The sequence below is a fragment of the Lathamus discolor genome, chromosome 1 (assembly GCF_037157495.1).
Source record: "Lathamus discolor isolate bLatDis1 chromosome 1, bLatDis1.hap1, whole genome shotgun sequence".
Classification (NCBI taxonomy): domain Eukaryota; kingdom Metazoa; phylum Chordata; class Aves; order Psittaciformes; family Psittacidae; genus Lathamus; species Lathamus discolor.
The window spans coordinates 62213048-62227759 of NC_088884.1; the positions used below are offsets into that span (position 1 = coordinate 62213048).

Consider the following 14712-nt stretch of genomic DNA (forward strand, 5'->3'; position numbering starts at 1 on the left):
AGCACTGCACTTACGATTTTACTGTTTTCTAGGGGTTTGGTGCCTTCCTTGAGGCTAGGTACCCTGACTGTCCAAGTCCTAGACCTCTCATGACATTGGGCAGCTCCACCCTTTATCAAACAATAGAAAAAAAATCCTATTTGTGCTTGCTGTCTTCTCAGTTTTAAACACTAGCATAATTGTCTTGTCTCCCCCTTGATCAGAAATGCTCACAGTGGAGGCTTAGTATTGTACGGTTGTACAGAATAAAGAGTTTCTCTGCAGAGACAGCAGACCTGCTTTCCTGTGAGACACAGGCTTCCAAGGGACAATTCAGGAGAACACTCTCTTCCTGGATTAGAGATACTCAGTGAAATTGACTAGAATAGTCTGGAGTCAGTCCTGGTAACTACTTGTGTCTCAGTGTGCACCAAAACTGCTGGTAAGTTTTGCACAGGCCTCAAATCCTCAGTCATTTTTATAAGAGTACATGTCAGCATGACCTGGTAGCCTAGCTGTCACATCTGGCACAGTCACAAAAAAAAGATGGGATCATGGCATGAGGCTTCTCTTTACCTCACCATTTAGGATTAGTAATTAATCCCTGGTGGGGAGAATCTCTGGCATATGCAATTACTCATTCCCAGTTGGTTTGTTTAAGAAGTGGGCATTAACAACCAAACCAAAGCTACTCTTCCCACATCCACCACCCAAACACTGCTTTGCCACACGATGATGTGAGAAAACTTACGCTGACTCTAGGTTCCATTTTGACGCATGTTTTCCGTTTTCAGAGACACTTTCCTTCCTGGATGGTTCTTGTGCTTCAGCAGGTGATTCCGACTGCTCATTTCTGTAAGCAAGCATCAACAGTCCCAAAGCTTTTCCATCAAGCATTCAATTCAACACAGCTCAAAAGAGTTTGACTTTATACCCCTGATCAGATGGTGGACAGTTAAGAGTTCATTAAAAACAAACCAACCAACCCTGCACAACACACCTCAGAGGAGGCTGCTCTTGGACTTACTTTGTTTCAGAACGTAAGTCTTCGTACTCAGCCCAGGAATATGTGCTAATGAACCGCTGTAGTGAAGGACGCTTCTCATTTTGCTTTGCTCCTAATCGCCCCCTGTCATGTTTTAAACAAATTTGCTTTAATTTCCCCATGATTAGAAATTCACAGAATGGTTTGGGGTGGAAAAGACTTTAAAGCTCCTCTAGTTCCAGCCTCCTGCTGTGGGCAGGGTCACTTTCCACTAAAACAGGTTGCTCAAAGCCCTGTCCAGCTTGGCACTGAACACCTGAAGTTCAGTAGTACTCTACTTATTTGGGTAGGCCTTAGACAAATAAGTTCCAAAATTAGTTGCCTGAACTTAGAATTCTTAAAACAAAAAAGCCCAAACCCACCCACAAACAGAAAAACCCAAACCTAAACCAACCAAAAAGCCCAAACCCAAACCTAAGATCCATCAATGCCAACTGCCTGGATTTCATATTGACAGTTCAGGTGACTTTTTTAAAAGCTCTCAACCCTTAATAAAAGGAACCCAAGCAAACAAACAAACAAACAACCCACATAAAAAGGGCTGTAACATTTAATCCCAAAAGCTCATTTACCTACTGAAGCATGTGAAACTAATGCAAAAGGTGTAGCCTAAACATTATTATACCTCAAGATGCTCCATAAGCTGCTTAATACAGGCATAGTTATAAGGTTTTAACCAAGTAACTTTACCAACTGCTTGATCTCCTGTTGAATCTATCACTCCGTTCATCTCCATCAGATTCATGGAGTTGGGCCTGGAGAAGAAGTTGGACACTTACTGCATTGGCAATTTCATGCTTTAGCCCAGCCAGTTTTGAGAAGATCAAGCACCTCACCACCTGGGAACCCTTACTTACCAGTGTCAACCCAATACCTGCACTTCCAGCACTCCTAGGCAATGCTGCAATGCTAACTCTTCGTAGGGATGATGGCTATACAAATAAGAGGCATTACTGACTCTATCAAGGAATGACTGGATTACTCACTGATCACATAACATACCATCTGTTTTTATACAAACTGTATTGAAAAAATAGATGTTGATACTTAGCTTGGAGTGACACATGAAGAATCAAATCACAAGCACAGCCCAAACCATGTTCTTTAAAGGTGCATCTTTCCACATTAAATGCTTCTCCCCCCCTCCAAATATCTGAAGTGAGGCTGTCTACACAGCTTCTAGCAAAATACAACTGAATGCATTTAAATTTAAAGGTACTCATAGGAATTCCCAGTCAATTTGAACTGCTTCCATCTATTTTTTCCATCTTTCTGTGCTAACCCCACTGACAGAAAGACACATGAGCAGTATTTCTTAACCACTGCATGAGAGCACAGATACACTGAAAAGCATCTCCTTGTGTTTGATGACATCAGCCCATACTTGAGGCAGAAACCCACCAAGCCAAGCATATAGCAGAGCACCAGCACACAACAAAGCAAAGAAAAACACATGCACTTTATGACACTTGACACTTCATGTTAGGCTGTAAGGGCCATTACCTTGAAGTTAAAAGAATTTGGTAGCTTTTTATTTGTAGATTCATCTGTGAAGAGATCAAACACCAGAAAGGTTTACAGGAATGCAGCAAGCTTTGTTTGCAACTAGGGGTCTGACTTTTTGCTGTATCTGTGTAAAGCAGAGCGTATCAGGGTACTCTCAGAAAGCAGAAATTATATTTCAGGAGGAAGTTTTCCATTTCATTAGATAATTTCATGATATTCATGTATTTTACATCCTCTACAAGCATCAGTTTCTGTTGCTATCATTAAACGTATTGCCAAGGACAATGTTTTGCAGCCAGGAAGGAGCAGCCTGTGATTCAGAAGGCTCCTACAATTATTTCACTGGTGTGCAAGACTGCCCTTTCTGTTTTTAAAACACGAGCCCTGTTTTTCAGCAGAATTTAATACTTCTCTGGCAAAGCTGCAAGTACACATCTTTAAACCTGACCACTGTACCTTCTGCTTAGAGGGGGAGATTCAGAGCACCTGCGCTTCAGAAGTCTGTAATTCATGTTTAGAAGAGAGCAGGAAGCATCTGTAGAGAGCAGTTAAAGCTCAACAACCACAAATAGCTACTAGAAATGCTTCAGTGTGAGCAAGCACCCAATTTTACTGCTTTCAAGGAGTAAGATTATCATTACCACATGCAATGTAGTAAAAAGAGCCAGAATATTAGTGCATACTGGCAATGTTCCTCCTGACCCTGAGATTCATGACATAGAAGTTTCATCTGGGAGAGGTGTTTCTAGTACTGTTAGTAAATTGCTAATTTTCCCCTCTAGTTTCAGGTATGGAGACACAACAGTCTCATAACACCTCCACCTCAGAGGTTATGCTTCAACTCTAAGGGTCTATCGGGCAGGGGCCAGAAAGAGGAAAGATTAATCAGCTTTTCTTAGTTACCTCGATCTCCAAGAGAACTGAAGGATCTCTCGTTCTGGAGCAGGACCTGTTTCAGCTCCTCAAGTTCTGCATGTTCTTTTGCATACATGCGCTTCAGGTTTTCCACGTGTTGAATCATTACTTCCACAGCCTTGCTGACGCGGCTCTCCTAACCAAGCAAATGCAGTAGAAAAGAGAAACAGCTCTTTGAGGAACGTCATCATGTTTAGATGTTATTAGTTTCCCCCTCCTCTCCCCTTAACCATTTACTCTCATCTTGTACCACTGTGATGAAACATTCTCTCATCTTTGTCCACCCGTTCAAAGTGTCACTACAACCCATCTCTCAACATGTGCCAAAGTTACACAGGTCTCATTTCTCCCGTGATTACTCTTATCCTAAAACAAATTAATCTGCATTTTCTGAGCCTTTACAACTCCTCCTCATCTCTCTCTCTCTGATCTACAGTCTCAGCTGCCACCACGCATTTGCTGGTATTGCCAAGTCATATTTTCATGCTGTTCTTTGGCATTATGCAAGCTTACACAAAACATCTGAGCAGGTCTTTGTAAATTTCCACAGACTTAGCTTATTAGCTGCCCTTTCCATAGGGCATAGAAGTACCATTTGAGCATCAAGACTACTGTTATCACACTGCATTCTTGCTCTCTCTATTGTCCAGGTCCCTCTGCTACAAATTCTCTTTTTGGATTTTTGTTTGGTGTTCCTTTTGTTTTAAATCAGGACCATATTTCCATTGTGTGTTTTTGCACAATGCTAATGCAATGTAGCTGCTTTCAGTGCCTAGGATTCTTTATAACAACACAAACAGTGATCTGTGAAGAGAAAGCCAGGACTAAGCTGTACTGGTCAGTCAGCATTACAAACACAAGACTCCCAAATCTAATTCTGAAACCAGAAACCTAGCAAACAGACACTGCTATGTCTTTACATCTAGAAGCTTTTACCTTTGTGCAAAACACATTTACATGAAAGCAGTTACCTGATTAATAGCTCCCAACATCTCTGCCCTGCTGGCAACTCGGGCTGCATACTGGCTGAGGAAGTGCAAGCTTTTCTGCAACTTCTTAATGATCTCCTGCGCTTGGTTATCTTCTTCACACAAAGGAACTAAAGCCTAAAAGGAATATGGGTAAGAAAATGAATGTGAGCTGTTAGTAGAAAAAGAAGGGTGACCCCAGCTGATGGTCCTAAGAAGTCATGGTCAGACCCACACAGTCACAAGATCAGCATCCAACATTCTCAATAAGCATAACTTGACTACAGACCTACAGGCAGAGACTTCAGCTTACCTGGCATAGAACCAGCTGAAGACAGGGGCTCTTGCCAGATGCTTGTACAATAGAAAGATTGCCCACTGCTGAGCACACAATACACTCAGACGGTGGCCACCTCTCAAGTGCTAAGTCTTTCCTGTTTCAACCGCATCACTTCAGAACTTAATGTATTGCATACACACTCATCCTAAAAAACACTATTGATAGACGCTTTCACAACTGCTCATCCACCTATGCTACCAACCTTGGCCAATACTAACCTCTAACATCTTTACAGCGTTTGTGATCTCCTTTTTCAAGTTTTCTTCAGCCAAGTCTCGGGACCTTTCTTCAAGCCTCACTCTCTTGTCCAAGGTAAATAAGTCACATTTAAAGCCTAAAGATAATCTCAGGAATTCAGCCTGTTATGGGAGGGCAAAAGATTTCAGAATAGCCCAGTGATGCAGAAGTTTTAAAGGAGATTTGGGTATGAACATGACATTTGGGACTACACCCCCGAACAAAGTTATAGGGGAGATACAGAAGAGGAAGTGAACATGGCCGCTTTCCCCAAAGCCAATCTTCCCATCTGTAGTGATGGGGGAAATAATCTGCAGCCAGAATAGGTGATATCCTGGCAGCACGCAGTGTGCCATCTGTGTCTTTTGACAAAACTGTCTTCAATCAGCACATTCTGCCTGGGAGGAGGTCACAGCTCTGCTCCCTCAAGCTTGCCAGCAAATGTTTCAGTGGTGACAAATCTTTTGTTCAGTTTTAAAGATTTCCACCTTTCCCCACCCCGTCCCTGCCAAAGTTTCCATTGAGCTTGGAAAGACAGATTTCCAGAGCCAAATTATAGAAATACACCCAATTTAAGCTACTCAGCATTGTTCTTTTATATCGGACAAGATATTAATCAGGGCTTATTTACAAAATCTTCCTGCAGTCTGGGCTACTTCAGGATACAAGCGGTCAAGACTTACCTCCACTTCTTTCTCATTAGGGGAGTCGCTGCAGGATAAGAAGAAACAGCCATGTAACAGACTGCAGATTGAAATTCATACCTGCAGGTGATCATTGAAAGTCAAACCACTTACGACTCATTTTGCTTTGTTTTATCTCCTTTAACGCCACCTGCAGTGGGTGAACTCCCTGAGAAGAGAGACAAAAGAGTTCTCAGACAGAAGTGAAAAAACAACCTCTCCAAAGCAGCTTGTGGAAAATGACATTTTATATTCAGCAGAAGCCACTGTCAAAGACTGTCAGTGCCAAGCTTTTGCCAACCAAAACTACTTGGGTACCTCAAAGCCTATCAGGGTTAGAGCACCAGTAAGACAGCGCAGCACTGTTGCTTGTGAAAAACCCCAAAAGTTAGCTGTTCAGTCAGCTTCAACTGACATCTGTTAGTACAGGAATGGTTAATTATAGGTTTTGGCTGAAGTTTCCAGCCCATAAGTTCAGGAAGTGTCTAGAAGAGTGGAGATACCGAATCACAGTTAAATAGAAACATCATCCTGCTTATCTATAACACATTACTCCAAGCTTTAGCTAGCATATAGGATGCTGCTTTACAAATCTCTGGGGGGAGCAGGCATGCCAGAACTGTTTCACACATCCCAACTCCTTTGCAGCTCCTAAGGAATTTCCCCTCCTGTCTAGAGGAAGATGGACTTGGTTAGATCAGTACCTGTAGAAGTCAGAGAAGCAGATTTCACGTAACATTTCCTTCTCTCCACTCCTAATCTATTTTGATCTCCAACTGCAGTTACTATTCCTTAAACAATCCCCCCCTCATAATAACCGGTATGGGGCAGGCAGACCTCTGCACATCTTCACACAGCTCTCTACCTCAGTGCCCCAGGCATGTGCACCAGTGAGTTATACGAATGTGTTCAGCAAAAGCCTCTTACCTTTCCTACTGGGAACCACAACTGGTGCTTCCTCACTCTGCTCCTTGTTATTTTTCTTCTCCTTTCCCACCTCCTAAAAGGATATCAGAGAGTAATTACTGAAGGGGAAGGGCCGCACCACCACTGAAGGAACCTGTCCCCTCCTACGGTGCTTTCTTTTGTCATTAGCCAGATCTGTTCAACGTTTCTCTGTCACTTAGGACTCTTACCAGGTCTTGCTTCAAAACGTTTTGAAACGCAGTTTTGTGTTCTTCCATTGCGGGGCAGAATTCCTTCTTCTTGGTCAGATCTGCTCCTGGGGAGAAACATTCCCAAAACAAAATGTAACGACAAAAGCAGAGCAAGCCTCCGCACCCTGTCTACTAGCCATGGACCAATAGGGCTACAAGAAATTGCAGCAAATGCCATGAGAGGGCATGAAGAAGGGGAGGCAGCAGCAAAGAATACTATAAAAGCATAAAGTAGTGTAATGATAATTTTATTTGGCTTGGCAAAAATCCCAATAAGAAATGTTACATATCTGCAGGTGAAAGTATTACTGCTGGTTCTAGTTGCTCTAGCTGAAGTTGTATGAGATACAGTAATATTCCCATGGATAAATGAATTTCGTTATTTTCCTACCAGCATATGTATTTTTTACTTTTTAAAATATATATATTTTAAAAGAGACAATTTCTAGTGAGTTTTCATTTGGAATTCTATAAGCAGAGGAATATGTAGAAAAAACCCCATGCGCAACGTAACAAATGATGAGTATTTGTAGTTCTCTTCTTTCACGTTACAGAATATCAGATAGAGTCAAGAAATAGATGCTACTTCAGCTGCTGTTACCAGGACCTGAGCACAACCATGTCATGAAATGCCTACAGCTGTGGTATTTCAGGTGTCCATCAGCATCACATGTAGTCTGCCATTTGGGCTGCCCCTTTGTACCTCAAAATGGAACTAGCAGGGTGCTGACAGAGCCAACAAAATAACTCTCCCAGAAGAGGAGCAGTGATGAACTGGTAAGTTCAGGAACTGATAAAGCCGGTTCAAATGCAACACAAACTTTCAAGTGCCACAGTATCAAAGAGCTTTAAGATGGTAAAAGATGCTCGGACGGCTGGAACACCTCTTCTATGAGAACATGCTGAAAGAGTTGGGGTTGTTCAGCCTGGAGAAGAGAAGACGCTGGGAAAACTTACAGTGGCTTCCAGCACTTAAAGGAAGCTACAAGAAAGCTGGAGAGGAACTTTTTACAAGGGCGCGTAGGGATAGGACAAGGGGGAATGGCTTTAAACTGACAGACGGGAGATTAAGATGAGATCTTAGATAGAAGTTCTTCCCTGTGGGGGTGGTGAGGCACTGAACAGGTTGCCCAGAGGAGCTGTGGCTGCCCCATCCCTGGCAGTGTTCCAGGCCAGGTTGGATGGGGCTTGGAGCAACCTGGCCTAGTGGAAGGTGTCCCTGCCCACGGCAGGGGGTTGGAACTGGATGAGCTTTAAGGTCCGTTCCAACCCAAACCATTCTGTTATTCTAGCTGGCAAAAAGTAGCCTCCAGGAAGACAACTATTAAAGGTATTTCAGAAAGAAAATACTTCAGCTACTGAAGAAAGTCTGAGAGTCACAGTGGTTACTGGCACAGCGGTAACTCTCACAGCTTTTTATACCTTCTGGAACATGTTTTTCTAGAGGTTTGTTTTCTGTTTGTGTAGTCAGACACACACATCCACCCCCTATCCCCCCCAAGGTAGGCCAAAGAAACAGCACAGGAAAAAAGAAACCGACCTAACCTCTGCTTAGCACTCCCTTTTGTCCCTGCTGATTTTTGCAGGAGCCCTACATATCTGACCTGGCTCACAGGCACCTAGGAGACATTGTGTGGCCCCAGCCAAAACCACAAGTGGAGATTCAGTGTCTCTGTTCTAACACCAGAATTGCTTTCTTTCTAGAGATGTACAACAGGCAGCAGGATTCTCAGACTTTAAAGTTATTTAAATGCTCTCTGATCTATTTTGCATATCTGTTTCCTACTTGCCAAAGACACCCAGACCACATATGAAAATTAACAGTAGAGGCAAATTAGTAGAAAGAAAATGTTTAAGTGAAGGAGACTGAATTTAGTTCAGGAAGATCTCTCTAAAGAGAGAAACAAAACCAACCAAGCAGTGATGACAGTCTTATATTTAGGTAAAGGTTAGAAAATGGTTACAAACTAGCGTGCAGATATATCCTGTGCTACTGATTCAGATCGGCTTTTTTAAAAATAGCTTGAATACACTGTGTGCACTACCCCAGTTTTGTTTTGCTTTTAGTCTTTAGGGGGAGGAAGCACCATCAGATCTGGTAAAAATACATCTGCTGCATGTTCATGGCTATAGCAGAAGCCAGAACTGCGCACAAAGGCCTATCCTCATCTCTCCCATTGACCCATCCCAGGTTCTGGTGCACTGGGCATCAGTTTTGAAAGAGAGGGAAGTGTTATTTAGTCTAGCTGTGTTCTTAAACTTTTTAAAACCATGAAAACAATCTCTCTCTTCCCAAAATTACCTGGGGTTTAGTACCCACACAGTATTTTGCCAGCTGAGAAAGCGCAAAGTTTTCACCAAGTTATTTCATGTTCACCTCTTGCTGTACTGTAAACTACCAGCCTCCTGCACGTAGATAAAGCCTTCTTCCTACCTAGAGTCTCAGAGAGGCTTGAGGGCATTTGCAGGAGAAAATATTTGCAAAGACAGAAAAACAACTGGTGAGTTTCTTACTCACCATCTTCACTTCAAAGATGGGGAACTGAACGATCTTAAGGTCCTTTCCAACCCTAATTCCAACCCTATTCTATGATTCTATGTGCTGGAAGTAATCCATTTCTGCACTGCATGAGTGCCAGTGCTCTGCAGCAGTTACTGTACCTGACACAGGACCAGCCGGATCCTTACTGCTGTTTTTCTCCATTGCTACAGAAGTTGGTGCATCGTCCTCTTTTTCACACAAGCGCTTGAATGATTTCTCCCCTATAACAAGGCGGCCTATAATATCAGTCAAGAGAAGACAGAGCTTTTACTGTTCGGTAAATGTGCACACTTGAACATAGCTATTTCCCAGTATTTACAGTGCAAAAGTTTCACACATCTGTACCCCAGATTAAGGGCTTACCTGTTACTGGTGCAGTGCTTTCCAAAGAAGATGTAAGAACTCCTTGGGGTGAAGTGAAGCGATCACTGCTAAAACAAAATTATTTCAGATACTTACCCATATTATACAATCTTAATAAAGGCTTTTAAAAGCTTACACAAAACCTGACCTGGATGGGATCAAATTGGCTGGTAGTGGTGGCTCTGCACAGTCAATCTTAATGGAAAGAGAGAAAAGTTAGTACCAGGGAAAGGCTTGCTGTGCGAGTAGAAAATTTGTATGTCAAAGTTTTGACTTCCCCAGCTGTGCCTGAGTTATTTCAGCACTGAAGAGCCACGTGGTGCACGCAGATTCTTCTGCTAGTCTAAAGCCACCCATACATAAGCACGTAGCTTGCCATGTTATCATCATTAGGAGTGATAACTATGCTTCTGCATAAGTCTTATCTTGGGAGAATCAGCTAGTTTCTGACTTCATGTTTTGCTTCTAATGCACATTTTGAAGTGACCAATGTATGTGTTACCGCTCCACTGCTCCGTCTTGATGTTTTGCAGCAAGCTATATCCATTTTCTAGGCCTTGACCTCAAACCCTACAAGCAAGACTCACAGAACTTCACTTGCTATAGAAGTCAGGCTTGTTTAAACAATAAAATACACTTAATAGAAGTGTTACTATTAGTGGCTCAACCAAGCAGATGATTCAGAACACAGAAAACTTGTATGCGGTGGAAAGCATTCCTGCCCATGGCACAGGGGTTGGAACCAGATGGTATTTAAGGTCTCTTCCAACCCAAACCATTCTATGATATGTTGTGCTGTATGTTTTAGTGTCTGTCTTTGAATGATAGCAGGTTTTCAATATTATGTATAACTACTTAGCAACTTGAAAAGGCTTCAGGCCTCCTCCTTTGTATACAAACAGTAGAGAGGAATTAAGCAGTTAAATGCTGCTCCATAGTTTTTTCATGTTCCTTTAGCTGCTACAGTGCAGTTCTGCACCCAAGCCTTATCACATCACAGACAAAACCAATATCCTCTTAAGGCTTTTAATGTGGCAAGGGAAATATCCCTCTTCTTCATTTTACCCTAACTTGCTATTTAATGGATAGACTGGTCTCTATGGGTGAAAATGCAGCATGAAACAGTTTTAAAGGATTAAGTGGGTAATTACTTGTGGTGATCTCCACTGCTGAAGAGGAGTGCCGAATAGGGAAAAAAAACCCCAACAAACCTATCCCAAAGCAGAGAAGGTATGAGGCTGTAATCCAGCTTTGGGTGACTCCCTATATATCAAGCACCCAAAAATCACTACTGAAGTTGGGGGAACAACAGAAAACCATGTCAGCAAGCCATTGTCTATGTTCTGGTATCTTCTCTCCCTCCTCAAACATCTTCAGAGGACCCAGAAAAGCCAGCAAAGAGGAAAAGGAGGTGACCAAGAACCTCTGGTCTCTTCCAAGACCTCTCCCAGCAGTAGGAAATGCCTTCTCTCTCCTTTCCATATCAGAACTTGACTGTACCCACAGAATGTTGCCCCAGGCAGCCACATGTTTCCTTTAATGCAAATCCAGGCTATTTTTATTCATATTTGAATTTTCTATTAAGCTTAAGGAAGTACAGCATTGCATTTGCCTTGTTCAGGCCATTCGTTCTACAGGAATACTGGCAAAGAAGGTGAAAACGAATAGCATGTTAGAATGAAAACAAAAGAAATCTAAATGTTTTTTTAGAAGGGACACCCCCAACCAAATCAACCACCCAACCAACCCAGAACTGACTAAAGCAATACATTATTCTACATGCCTTCTCCCACCCCAAGTAATCACATGGTTGTTGCTTTCTGTTGGCAGTGAAGGAATCCTCAATTAAGTTTTTAAAACCCCATACTACCAGGGTTGTGAGCTGCCATGGATTGCAGAGGGTACACTTGTACAGGAAACACACCACCAAGAAGAAACCCCGGTATTCTAGATCTCCTAACAAAATCTGTTTGCACAGGGTATTAGAGCGTTGTTTCTTCCTGAGAAAAGGATTGTGTCAAAAAAGATCCTGCAGTACATCCCTAATCACTTTTTCCCCCCTCCCTCCCTTTGATAATCATAATAATCCAAGGATCCTCTGTCACAGCAGACAAATACTGGCCACGGTCTCATATAACTCCTCCCAAACAATAATTAGCATTTGGAAGGCCTATCATCTGGTTTTTGGAATGTGATGTGGCTTTCACATTTATAAATCAAAACAAGTGTAAGAAGCCCAAGCTTCATCTGGCCCTCGCAGGAGCTCCCTTATTAAATAGCCTCTGAACTCCTACGGTGACAACATTTTCACAAAACAATTTGAGTTACTTACATGCTGAAGGATTTGATCTGCACAAAACACATCTGCAACCACAGTGTAATCAAACAAACCAAAAAACCAGGGAGGTTTTTCCTATTAAACAAGGATATTCAAACTTTGCTGCATGTCACAGTTTTGAGAGCTGATACAGAACACAGCCCATTTGCCTTTTCTCTGGAGCAAGCTTTAACATTTTTATTATTCCCCCTCGAGTATTGACTAGAAAAGTATGTATTGAAAAGAAATAAGAAGGAAAAAAAGACAGAAATGGAAAATGACATTTCTGGGCCATTACTGGAATTACAGAAAGCACCAGAGAAATGAAGCACAGTCATTTCAAACCACTTTGCAAGGCTGTGACTTTCCAGAAGGACTGTGTAAAGCTGGAGCCTTTAAGATTATCCCCTTTAAGGTGCCTTAAATAGTAGCAGCACAGGCTTGGAGTTCCTCACCTGCTCTATTGCAGCTGAGTAGTGTGCTGAAAAACACAGGCAACCCCACTCTTACTTTTCACCCTCACTGCACCATGTGCTTTGGTTTGCCACTACAACCAGACCACTGCTGCACTTACAGGTACCACACACCAGTGAGGGTAGGTCTGAGGTTGCCTGCTCGTTAGTCTGGCAGAGGTTATTTCCAGGTTCACAGAAACCACTGGCCAGTATTCTTCCATCATCACCTCCACTACTGGAGCTCTTAAAGCTAATTAGGAGCCCTGCTGCGTGGCAGGGCTGAGGTCCAGATTTCAGCAGTGAGCATTGTAGCACTGAGCACAGAGCACAGCTAGGCGCGCTGAGCTGCAGGCAGCCCATCTTGCTGTTGCCATGAGAAAGCTCAAGCTGTAGATGCAGGATTCAATACAGCAGTGGAGACATATCTGAGCACATCAGCTGAAGGACAATTTTCATATAGCAAAGATGTCGGGTTTCAGCTGTTACATGGTAGCCGTGGGAGAAAGTGCAGAGAAAGGCAGCATTCACAGCTAACGCATCCTGTGGCTTCTTGCGGGTGGATAAGAAGAGTGAAATCACTCAGACTTCCCTGGCAGAACCAAGTATTACCGCAGAAACAGCACTGTCTCAAGCCTGGAAACCACATTTAAAATACTCCCCCAGCTAAAAGCATGACCCAGATGCATGCGAACATTATGACATTTGGGTTTGTAGTTATCTACAGTATTCTATAAGTGTGCCCAAATAGAAGGGACTACCCCACAGAGAACAAGATGTCACAGCACCCTGTTTACCAATGCTAGCTCCATTCACCTTGAGCAGTGCTGATTTATAGCTTCTCAATCTGGATCTGGGTCTGACTAAGGCACTAAATGCTTGAAACCATTCAAAACCACATCTCAGGCATTAGAGACAGCACTCACCTCAGTAACTGAAGAGTCCATCATTGTAATGGAAACAGGAAGGTCTGCATCAGTACAGTTACCGGCAGAGCATATTTTCCACCTAGCAATACACGTTATTTGCATATTGCCCAAACAACAGTGAGATATATTGCCCGTTTTCCTTAAGCACATAACAACTGAAGTCACCACTATCTGTATAGTCAGACAGCTGGTCTCCCAGAGAAAGGCAAATTCATCACTAACATCAATCTCTCCTCCCCCAAACAGCAAGAACCACCACCAGTCCTCCCAACCTCCTCCACACTGCACAACTCTACAGAAAACCCATGGCAAAAGCTTCAAGAGCTGCTGAGTTTTGCTGCAGGCTGCCTGTCTGCATCTCCAGGATCATCCTCATCTTTTAAAATATTCGCCAGCAGTAGTTAGCTAGACTTCATAATCCTAAGCGGTTCCATCTCTATTTAAGAGATCTAAGGAGGCAGCCTGATAAGCAGAGCCATCAGAATTCCTGCTTTACACTCTGGAAAAAAACAACTGAGACTCCTCAAAGCCAACGAGACTTTGACTCCTGAAGGGGAGTCAAATAGGAGCAAAAGGGAGTGTCAGTAGTGAGTTAAATACTGAAAGTAAACACAAGAATGCCTACATCAAGCCTCACTTCTCCCAGATGAAATGATAAGACCATCACTGTATTTGGCTGGTTTCAGTAAAAGCTTTCATAATTTGTTAATAGAACCAAAGAGTTGTCCCCCAACACCATTAGCTGACCGCCAGGCATCCAGTATTTCCTATGAGATGCCTGCTGCTGAGCTCAGCTCAGCTGGGGATACAGTTTTCCTTGGAACCCACTAGATCCCACAGACTCTTTCACCCTTCACCCCAAAGCAGTTATTCTGCCACCTTACCTGTGCCCCACTGATGTCACATCTGAAGTGGACCCGTGTCCCGGATGGCAGCTTTCAAGCAAGCAGCTGTCAGAGCTCTGTCTCCAAGGCCGATCCCAGCCGTGCTCAGGAGGGTTATTTGCGCATGAGGTTTCCAAGTTCAGAGCGTCTGTGAAGAGAGACATGTGAAGAGAGGTGTTCACTGTCAAAGTTGGGTTCAGTCACATATCAGGTCTTGACTAAGTCTAAAAACATCAAGAAGCAAACCAATCAAGTACAGATTTATAGTAAAGCTGCTTCCATCTCGGTACAAAGGGGTTATGTGGCCCACACATATTTTGTATATGGAGAGTCTGCAGCACCTGGGGACAGGGGTTTTCCATCAGTCAGGTTATAGATACTTCCTCACAGGACAG

At 43.0% G+C, this 14712-nt stretch overlaps 1 protein-coding gene across 4 annotated transcripts in view; it reads right to left on the minus strand.

The window, feature by feature from the left end:
- IRAG2 (inositol 1,4,5-triphosphate receptor associated 2) overlaps nt 1–14712 on the minus strand; it is a 42128-nt gene that overhangs the window by 1292 nt on the left and 26124 nt on the right. Inside the window, exons 23-39 of one of the 4 annotated variants that reach the window (XM_065674095.1) lie at nt 14318–14465; nt 13431–13512; nt 9884–9930; nt 9736–9800; nt 9492–9608; nt 6810–6895; nt 6601–6673; nt 5788–5842; nt 5674–5701; nt 4972–5112; nt 4417–4551; nt 3434–3581; nt 2528–2571; nt 1882–1956; nt 1715–1779; nt 1007–1108; nt 731–832 (exon numbers count right to left, since the gene is read on the minus strand). In XM_065674095.1, coding sequence (XP_065530167.1) covers nt 731–832; nt 1007–1108; nt 1715–1779; nt 1882–1956; nt 2528–2571; nt 3434–3581; nt 4417–4551; nt 4972–5112; nt 5674–5701; nt 5788–5842; nt 6601–6673; nt 6810–6895; nt 9492–9608; nt 9736–9800; nt 9884–9930; nt 13431–13512; nt 14318–14465 — 1513 coding nt within the window. Of the gene's footprint in view, nt 1–730; nt 833–890; nt 1109–1714; nt 1957–2527; nt 2572–3433; nt 3582–4416; nt 4552–4971; nt 5113–5673; nt 5702–5787; nt 5843–6600; nt 6674–6809; nt 6896–9491; nt 9609–9735; nt 9804–9883; nt 9931–13430; nt 13513–14317; nt 14466–14712 lie in introns of those variants that run through there. The other 3 variants (XM_065674078.1, XM_065674088.1, XM_065674067.1) reach the window with 3 other exon arrangements.